This window comes from Bos mutus, chromosome 6, assembly GCF_027580195.1.
Source record: "Bos mutus isolate GX-2022 chromosome 6, NWIPB_WYAK_1.1, whole genome shotgun sequence".
NCBI lineage: Eukaryota > Metazoa > Chordata > Mammalia > Artiodactyla > Bovidae > Bos > Bos mutus.
In genome coordinates, this window is record NC_091622.1 from 21,918,100 (window position 1) to 21,928,996 (window position 10,897).

The window sequence follows — 10,897 nt, forward strand, 5'->3', positions numbered from 1 at the left end:
GAATAAGGCAGCACTATCAACTCTTTCCTGCTCTAAAAGATATGCCATTACTCTTTGATTTCTGTAACTTCCATCTTAATTACCCTGTAGTTATTGTTTCAGCTAAAAAGATATTCAGACATTTATTTTTAAGAATTCTTTGGATTTGTTATGTGCAACTACAGATTATATGGGTCTCTTTTCTTTCTCTCTTCTCTTACAGTTAAAGTATTATAACCATTTTACTGACGGTAGTATCAGAGATGTGGCAGAAAATGAAACTTAATAGTTGCAAATTTTGTCACAAGTCTGCTAAAATATGTGGTGAGAAATAAAGTCAAACTTTAGATGTTATTTGATATAGCATATAAAGACATGGTATCAAAGGGTCAGTAATAAATGATAGATAATATAATTATTATATATTTAATGTAAATTAATTTCCAAATATCTGTCTAATTCTAGGGAAAACTTGAAGTGAAGAGAGCATTTTTAATTTTGAGTATGTGTATTTCTGCTGTCTTAGGCAGCCACCGATTTGGTATGAACACAGCTGGAGGATTGTGCGCACTAGTATTGAGTTTTACTGCAGGGACAGGTTGGTCCAAAGAAAAGGTGAATATTTTTATACAAATTTTTTAAAAGATAAAATAACTGTATTTTTTACATCTAAAATGGACATTTAAGAAATCTTACTCTATTAAAAAATATATGACATTTTTTTTAAATATATGACATTTTGATTCCACTTGTTTGACTTAATATGAATAGAATGCTAGATTTCTGATTAAAAGATAGATATGCAACAAAGGCTTACTGTATATAGCACAGGAAACTATAGTCAATTTCTTGTAATAACCTATAATGGAAAATCATTTGAAAAATAAAATATGTGTATATGTCTAACTGAATCACCTTGCTGTGTACCTGAAACATTGTAAGTCAACTATACTTCAATAAAATATGTCTATTAAGAAAAAAAACTAAAAAAGAAATATTAATTCTAGGAAGATGTTCCATAAGTTTGTATCTTCAAGGTGAATGAATCAATCAAGGAAATAAAATATTCAAGAAAAGGAACTGGAAATACACTAAAATGCAATCAGAAGTTGAGTGATCACATTAGTCTTTTTCCTAAGTTTAATGCAATATGATTATATAACTTTTATTTTAATTATGCAATTAATATGTGAAACTATGCTCATAAAATATTAAGAATAAGAAGGTACACATATGTAATAAAATGAGAAATACTCCTTTTCCCTCCCCATCCCCAAATATCAAATCCCCTTCCCAGGTCATTTCCTCTAATCACTCCTCTATTTGTAGACATTCCATTTTTTGTTATTACAAACAGCACAACCATGAACAGTCATATTCATATGTGGTTTTGCAAATGTATGAATACTTCTGTAGGAATAGATTTCTAGAAATGGAATGACTGAATTTAAAAATGGTACATTTCTATTTTGGTGGTTACTGACAAATTAGGCTTTCCAGGTAGCACTAGTGGTAAAGAACCTGCCTGCCAGTGCAGGAGACGTGGGACATGCAGGTTCAATTCTTGGGTAAGGAAGATCTCCTGGAGTACGAAATGGCAACCCACTCCAGTATTATTACCTGGAGAATCCTGTGAACAGAGGAGCCTGGTGAGCTATAGTCCATAGGGTCACAAACAGCAGGACATTACTGAAGTGACTTAGCACATTGCCAAATTATCCCTTAGAAGATTTTATTTATACTATTTACTACACTGGACTGGAAGAAACACAAGCTGGAATCAAGATTGCCGGGAGAAATATCAATAACCTCAGATATGCAGATGACACCACCCTTATGGCAGAAAGTGAAGAGGAACTAAAGAGCCTCTTGATAAAAGTGAAAGAGGAGAGTGAAAAAGTTGGCTTAAAGCTCAACATTCAGAAAACGAAGATCATGGCATCTGGTTCCATCACTTCATGGCAAATAGATGGGGAAACAGTGTCAGACTTTATTTTTCTGGGCTCCAAAATCACTGCAGATGGTGACTGCAGCCATGAAATTAAAAGACGCTTACTCCTTGGAAGGAAAGTTATGACCAACCTAGATAGCATATTCAAAAGCAGAGACGTTACTTTGCCAACAAAGGTCCGGCTAGTCAAGTGGTCATGTATGGATGTGAGAGTTGGACTGTGAAGAAGGCTGAGTGCCGAAGAATTGATGCTTTTGAACTGTGGTGTTGGAGAAGACTCTTGAGAGTCCCTTGGACTGCAAGGAGATCCAACCAGTCCATTCTGAAGGAGATCAGCCCTGGGATTTCTTTGGAAGGAATGATGCTAAAGCTGAAACTCCAATACTTTGGCCACCTCATGTGAAGAGTTGACACATTGGAAAAGACTCTGATGCTGGGAGGGATTGGGGGCAGGAGGAGAAGGGGATGACAGAGGATGAGATGGCTGGATGGCATCACTGACTCAATGGACGTGAGTCTCAGTGAACTCTGGGAGTTGGTGATGGACAGGGAGGCCTGGCGTGCTGCGATTCATGGGGTCGCAAAGAGTCGGACACGACTGAGTGACTAATCTAATCTGATATGATCTGGGTAAAAAACTTTATAACATTGGTATTCTGTATATTTCTCTGATTAGTAGTGGAGTAAACTTCTATTCAGGCTTCCCTGGTGGCTCAGTGGTGAAGAATCCACCTGCCAATGCAGGGGATATGGATTCAGTCCCTAGGTCAAGAAGATCCCCGGAGAGAAAATGATAACCCACTCCAGTGTTCTTGGTTGGGAAATCCCATGGACAGGGGAGCCTGTCAGACTACAGTCCACGGGTCACAAAAGAGTTAGACATGACTTAGTGGCTAAACAATGACAACAAGCTTCTATTCATATATTCTTTTATAACCACCTATTCATATTCTTTGCCCAGTATTAACTGGTTTATTTGCCTTTTTGTTCCTAATTTATAGAGTTTATTTATATGTTAAGGCTACTAATTCTTGTTATCTAAACGTTGTGTTTAATTTTTGTTTATCTTCATTTATGATGTCTTTTGTATGGCAGTAAAATTTCCTATAGTCAAGTCTGTCAGTTTTTCCTTTTTGGTTTTGGGTCTTTATCTTGTTTAAGAAGGACTTTTTCACCCAAGATCATGAGATTATGAACATTATATCATCTTATATATTATCATTTAATACACTAGACCATTCAGGTATGACCTAAATCAAATCCCTTATAATTGTACTGTGGAAAAAATAGATTTAGGGACTAGATCTGATAGACAGAGTGCCTGATGAACTATGGACGGAGGTTCGTGACATTGTACAGGAGACAGGGATCAAGACCATCCCCATGGAAAAGAAATGCAAAGAAGCAAAATGGCTGTCTGAGGAGGCCTTACAAATAGCTGTGAAAAGAAGAGAAGCAAAAGGCAGAAGAGAAAAGAAAAGATATAAGCATCTGAATGCAGAGTTCCAAAGAATAGCAAGGAGAGATAAGAAAGCCTTCCTCGGTGATCAGTGCAAAGAAATAGAGGAAAACAACAGAATGGGAAAGACTGGAGATCTCTTCAAGAAAATCAGAGATACCAAGGGAACATTTCAAAAAGATGGGATTGATAAAGGACAAAAATGGTACAGACCTAACAGAAGCAGAAGATATTAAGAAGAGGTGGCAAGAATACACAGAACTACAAAAAAGATCTTCACAACCAAGATAATCATGATGGTGTGATCACTGACCTAGAGCCAGATATCCTGGAATGTGAAGTCAAGTGGGCCTTAGAAAGCATCACTACACACAAAGCTAGTGTAGGTGATGGAATTCCAGTTGAGCTATTTCAAATCCTGAAAGATGATGCTGTGAAAGTGCTGCACTCAATATGCTAGCAAATTTGGAAAACTCAGCAGTGGCCACAGGACAGGAAAAGGTCAGTTTTCATTCCAATCCCAAAGAAAGGCAATGCCAAAGACTGCTCAAACTACTACACAATTGCACTCATCTCACACGCTAGTAAAGTAATGCTCAAAATTCTGCAAGCCAGACTTCAGCAGTACGTGAACTGAGAACTTCCAGATGTTCAAGCTGGTTTTAGAAAAGGCAGAGGAACCAGTTATCAAATTGCCAACATGTGCTGGATCATCGAAAAAGCAAGAGAGTTCCAGAAAAACATCTATTTCTGCTTTATTAACTGTGCCAAAGCCTTTGACTGTGTGGATCACAATCAACTGTGGAAAATTCTGAAAGAGATGGGAATACCAGACCACCTGACCTGCCTCTTGAGAAACCTGTATGCAGGTCAGGAAGCAACAGTTAGAACTGGACATGGAACAACAGACTGGTTCCAAATAGGAAAAGGAGTACATCAAGGCTGTATATTGTCACCCTGCTTATTTAACTTATATGCAGAGTACATCATGAGAAACGCTGGGCTGGAAGAAACACAAGCTGGAATCAAGATTGCCGGGAGAAATATCAATAACCTCAGATATGCAGATGACACCACCCTTATGGCAGAAAGTGAAGAGGAACTAAAGAGCCTCTTGATGAAAGTGAAAGAGCAGAGTGAAAAAGTTGGCTTAAAGCTCAACGTTCAGAAAACTAATATCATGGCATTTGGTCCCATCACTTCATGGCAGATAGATGGGGAAACAGTGGAAACAGTGTCAGACTTTATTTTTTGGGGCCCCAAAATGACTGCAGATGGTGATTGCAGCCATGAAATTAAAAGACGCTTACTCCTTGGAAGGAAAGTTATGACCAACCTAGATAGCATATTCAAAAGCAGAGACATTACTTTGCCAACAAAGGTTCATCTAGTCAAGGCTATGGTTTTTCCTTTGGTCATGTATGGCTGTGAGAGTTGGACTGTGAAGAAAGCTGAGTGCCGAAGAATTGATGCTTTTGAACTGTGGTGTTGGAGAAGACTCTTGAGAGTCCCCTGGACTGCAAGGAGATCCAGCCAGTCCATCCTGAAGGAGATCAGTCCTGTGTGTTCATTGGAAGGACTGATGCTAAAGCTGAAACTCCAATACTTTGGCCACCTCATGTGAAGAGTTGACTCACTGGAAAAGACCCTGATGCTGGGAGGGAATGGGGGCAGGAGGTGAAAAGGACAACAGAGGATGAGATGGCTGAATGGCATCACCGACTCAATGGACATGAGTTTGAGTGAACTCTGGGAGTTGGTGATGGACAGGGAGGCCTGGCGTGCTGCAGTTCACGGGGTCGCAAAGAGTCGGACACGACTGAGCGACTGAACTGAACTGACTGAACACTTTGGTAGTTTTGCTTTGCATTTAGTTCTCTACTTCATCTGGATTTTATTTTCATGAATATTGTGAGGTAAGGATGTACATGCATCTGTTTACATATGTATATATTCATCAGATCAGATCAGATCAGATCAGTCGCTCAGTCGTGTCCGACTCTTTGCGACCCCATGAATCGTAGCACGCCAGGCCTCCCTGTCCATCACCAACTCCCGGAGTTCACTGAGACTCACGTCCATGGAGTCAGCGATGCCATCCAGCCATCTCTTGTCCCCTTCTCCTCCTGCCCCCAATCCCTCCCAGCATCAGAGTCTTTTCCAATGAGTCAACTCTTCGCATGAGGTGGCCAAAGTACTGGAGTTTCAGCTTTAGCATCATTCCTTCCAAAGAAATCCCAGGGCTGATCTCCTTCAGAATGGACTGGTTGGATCTCCTTGCAGTCCAAGGGACTCTCAAGAGTCTTCTCCAACACCACAGTTCAAAAGCATCAATTCTTCGGCACTCAGCTTTCTTCACAGTCCAACTCTCACAGCCATACATGACCAAAGGAAAAACCATAGCCTTGACTAGATGAACCTTTGTTGGCAAAGTAATGTCTCTGCTTTTGAATATGCTATCTAGGTTGGTCATAACTTTCCTTCCAAGGAGTAAGCGTCTTTTAATTTCATGGCTGCAGTCACCATCTGCAGTGATTTTGGAGCCCAGAAAAATAAAGTCTGACACTGTTTCCACTGTTTCCCCATCTATTTCCCATGAAGTGATGGGACCGGATGCCATGATCTTCGTTTTCTGAATGTTGAGCTTTAAGCCAACTTTTTTACTCTCCACTTTCACTTTCCTCAAAAGGCTTTTGAGTTCCTCTTCACTTTCTGCCATAAGGGTGGTGTCATCTGCATATCTGAGGTTATTGATGTTTCTTCCGGCAATCTTGATTCCAGCTTGTGTTTCTTCCAGCCCAGGGCTTGTCATGATGTACTCTGCATATAAGTTAAATAAACAGGATGACAATATACAGCCTTGATGTACTCCTTTCCTGATTTGGAACCAGTCTGTTGTTCCATGTCCAGTTCTAACTGTTGCTTCCTGACCTGCATACAGATTTCTCAAGAGGCAGATCAGGTGGTCTGGTATTCCCATCTCTTGAAGAATATTCCACAGTTTATTGTGGTCCACACAGTCAAAGGGTTTGGCATAGTCAATAAAGCAGAAGTAGATCTTTTTCTGGAACTCTCTTGCTTTTTTGATGATCCAGCTGATGTTGGCAATTTGATCTCTGGTTCCTCTGCCTTTTCTAAAACCAGCTTGATCAGGAAGTTCACGGTTCACATATTGCTGAAGCGTGCTTGGCGAATTTTGAGCATTACTTTACTAGCGTGTGAAATGAGTGCAGTTGTGCAGTAATTTGAGCATTCTTTGGCATTGCCTTTCTTTGGGATTGGAATGAAAACTGACCTTTTCCAGTCCTGTGGCCACTGCTGAGTTTTCCAGATTTGCTGGCATATTGAGTGCAGCACTTTCACAGCATCATCTTTCAGGATTTGGAAGAGCTCAACTGGAATTCTATCACCTCCACTAGCTTTATTCGTAGTGATGCTTTCTAAGGCCCACTTGACTTCACATTCCAGGATGTCTGGCTCTAGGTCAGTGATCACACCATCGTGATTATCTTGGTTGTGAAGATCTTTTTTGTACAGTTCTTCTGTGTATTCTTGCCATCTCTTCTTAATATATATATTCTTAGACATACATATATGCATATAATATATATATGCATGTGAATTCATAGTCAATTTTGTCAAATTATTTATTGATTAATCCAATAATTCATCGATATATATATATATATTTGCTTCTGAAGTCTCTTTAAACACCTATTCCTATGCCAGTAGCACTCTAAATCATTGTGGTTTTATGTCTCAGAATCTAGTATAGAAGATTCCCTCTCATTGTACCTGTTTTTAAAGTATTTCTTAACTGTTCCTGTCCATATTCTTTCTTAGATAAATTTTAGAATAAGCTTAAGAAGTTCCCAATTTGTTTAGTATTCTGATAAAGTCATAATTATAAAGGAAATTAAATGACTAATAATAAATTACAAATAAAATGAAAACTACTTGATCTCTTTACATGATAAAGAAAATCAAAGAGTAAAGATTAAATAGATTTTAAAGATTAAATAAGTAACAAATAGGATAATGTGCTGTTAAGAAGACAGAATACTGGTTTTCCTTTGTTATTTCATTTTTCAAATTTACTTTTATAAGCAGTAACCAGAAAACCTAGTCATAAGGGGAGTAGTTATGAAAATAATTTTTGCCTCAAAGGATATGAATGTTTTATGAATCTCCTCCTGTTAAATAAAATAAAATAAACACAGACTGAGACTAAAATCTGTTCATCCAACTTCCTGGAAAAGAGCCAGAGTACTTTTATGTCAGTGGGAGCGTTTCCTGTAACCATGTAATTGTGGAAGCAGCACTGGGAGGGATTCATTCCCAGAAAGGGAAGTCAGGAGGCAACCAAATGAGAATGTATTACCTATTTTGGTTTTGTTCATGTTTTTAATATGAGTCGTTTGGAAGCAGGCCTAACAGATTACCAGAATTTTTTTCCTAGTAGTTTAGGACATATCAGGATTCATTTTCATGGGATTTGGTCCCAGGATAACTGAGTGGAGCTCTTCCCCAACTCACTTTTGAGAACTAAAATATTTGAATGAGCTTGAATATGTTCTCATCAGGCATGGTGTAGTTCTATCCCTGCTCAGTTGCCTCACAAACAAAAGGTAGAACTCTTACTGCACCATCAGAACATGTATGGAACTCCAAGGATAAAATTGCCAAATAATATCTTTTTTGTTCCATGACAAAATTACCAACTAATATTTTTATTGTGTTGTAAATTTCTTTTAATCAAATTCTGTTTGTATAAGAGTTAACCTACTCATTTAATTTTTATTGTTTTAAAGTTTATTCTACAAATAAAATATCTTAAGTTTATTAAATGTTGAGAACCATTACGTGTCTGAAATGCAAATACTTTTATTCGTCACAATAACTGAAAATGTATTACTCTTTTCTACAGGTTAGAGTCCAAAAAATCATTGGAACTGCATGGGATATTTTCCAACCTCTTCTTTTTGGTTTGGTTGGAGCAGAAGTATCTGTTTTATCTCTTAAATCAAATGCTATTGGTAAGAATGTAGAGGCACAAAAATGTAAGATTTAAAAATATTTAAGAAAACGGAGTAATTTTTATTTTTACTTACAATATGTCTTTGAATGCTACAAGGACCTTCAGAAGCTCATGTTGTAATATGCATTTGTTCTTCCTTTACCCTGTATAGTCTTTGTAACCAAAGACAATCCTGAATATCTTCCCTGAGTGATCTGAGGAAATAGAATTTTTTTCTGAAGGGAAATATTAGATACCAGCAGCACCTTCTAAATACTTTCGTTTATAGTAAAAGTTCAAAGCCTGTTAGCTCAGAATTAAATAAATGTAATTTATCTTACTTTTCATCATACCTCCATCATCAGATTATCTCTTGTACTTGACAAAGAAGCCTCAATCGTATTTTTATTTTTATGATTATTATTTTTACTTAATACAGATATAGACAGATAGTAGCCCTAAAATGTTTTCAACACTTCTGCAAATTACATTTCTAGGCGTAAAGAACCACTTCTTCCCAAATACTGTTCGTCTTTTTCTGTTGCAGGCCTTTCTGTTGGTACCATGAGTTTGGCATTATTGATTAGAATTTCTTTTACATTTGTGTTGATGTCTTGTGCTGGTTTTAATTTTAAGGAGAAAATATTTATTGCTTTATCATGGATGCCAAAAGCTACAGTCCAGGTAAGACTATATTAAGACATTCTAATTATTTAATGTTGATTTTTAAAATTCTAAATGAAAAAATAAAACTAGTCACAAAATGTGGGCTGTTAGTCTTTTTAAACGCTTGATTGATCATAACTTCTCATTAAAAGTAACATAATCTTTAAAACACTGTGCTTTTAATGACAAATACTTGCTAAACTTATGAAAACATTTTTCTGTTTTCCCAAAACTTAAAATAAGAGTACTTCTGAAAACTGGAATTTTATATTTTGCTGAATATTGTAGAGTTAAGTGTTAGGATTTTAGAGTAGAGACACATTGATTCTTTTTAAAATATATCTTTCCTACCCCTGCCACTGTCTCTACCATACATAAATGCATATGTATTATTTTTAATTATATATTTAATTTGCATGACTGATTTATGACTGAATCTCTCAACTAGAATATATAGGAAGGATAAGAAGTGTCTGTTTGTTTGTTTTTGTTGTTATTTTTCCCTAATACTTAACACTTAGCATGCAATAGGTATACAGTAAATAAGCTCTGTATGCCTACAAAAATTAATGCTGAATGAATGAGTGAAAGAGAGAAAGAGAAAAAGGAAACTTTGTAGTTATGCTCTCTGATTTCCTGAAATTCTTTTCTCTACTGTTACTCCAAAACAGAAGCTTGTGAGTTTCCATGCAACAAAAATCTATGTCATGATAAGCAAAGCAGGTCCTTGGGATAAGGCTGCCTGTTTTGAATAACAAGTTACTTGCCTATAACTTTAGGCAAGTTATAAATTCCAAAACTCTTGTCAGTTTTACTATATCACACTGCTCCCAGTAGGAAGAACAAGGAGAAGATGGACAACAAAATCCTAACGAACCATAAGAAACCTTAGCATTTTGTATTGTCTTGTTGTAGCCAGGAACCTAGTGGTTCATGGTAAAGACAAATATGCAAAATTCTGGTTCATCTGAACTCCTAAGTTTCCAAAAGTATTGTGAGCATTCAAAAAAGCTACTTAAACGGGAAAGCTGAGATGACAAGAACACAAAATCAGCCGTCTGTCACTACTTTACTCTCTTTCCAGATATATTTGCTAAGAACATAGAATTGATGAGTCATTTACCAAAATTCCTTAACACTTGTCTCTTTACTAGTAGTCTAATACTAGGTGTTATTTGTTTTAACAGAGTTCTTTAATTTTACTATATGTTAACTCCATTTAGCATTTTTCTTTATGCCTCATCTTTTTCTCCTCTAAATATAGGCTGTATTAGGTCCTCTGGCTCTAGAAAAAGCAAGAATGAGTGCACCCCATTTGGAATCATATTCGGAGGATGTGATGACAGTAGCCTTTTTAGCCATCTTGATCACAGCTCCAAATGGAGCTCTAATTATTGGCATTCTGGGACCTAAAGTACTCACTCGCTATGATAAAAGCAAAGTGAAAATGGAGTTATCAGGATTAGAACTTCATTAAAAAGTTGATTTGCCATCACTTGCCTGCTTCTCTTAATGAATTCTCTTACATAAGAGAAAAAAGGTACACATATGTGAAGAATGAACATAGAAGCAAAGTTTTAATAAATATATGATTTGACTACAGAGGATTCCTATGATTTTTTATCCCAAAGTTAATTTAATAAAGATAATATAAAATAGAATACCCTCTTAGTATTGATGTATTTCAAGAACAAAGTCAAAGCATAAATACCCTAGGAAAGTTAAAGAAATCTGTCAAGTTGGATTTACTGTCATAATACACACTAAAAACAATCAAAAATTAAATGAACCTAATGTAAGAAAAATAAGATAGTATAAATCTCTA

General features: G+C 36.7%; 1 protein-coding gene across 2 annotated transcripts in view; it reads left to right on the forward strand.

Annotated features, from left to right (window-relative positions):
• Positions 1-10,674, forward strand: part of SLC9B1 (solute carrier family 9 member B1) — a 69,786-nt gene extending 59,112 nt beyond the window's left edge. For both annotated transcript variants that reach the window (XM_005890480.3, XM_070372078.1), the window contains exons 9-12: positions 445-594; positions 8,317-8,425; positions 8,954-9,090; positions 10,337-10,674. In XM_005890480.3, the coding sequence (XP_005890542.2) occupies positions 445-594; positions 8,317-8,425; positions 8,954-9,090; positions 10,337-10,549 (609 nt within the window). In that variant the 3' untranslated portion in view covers positions 10,550-10,674. The remainder of the gene's footprint in view (positions 1-444; positions 595-8,316; positions 8,426-8,953; positions 9,091-10,336) is intronic.
• Positions 10,675-10,897: the final 223 nt, after the last annotated feature.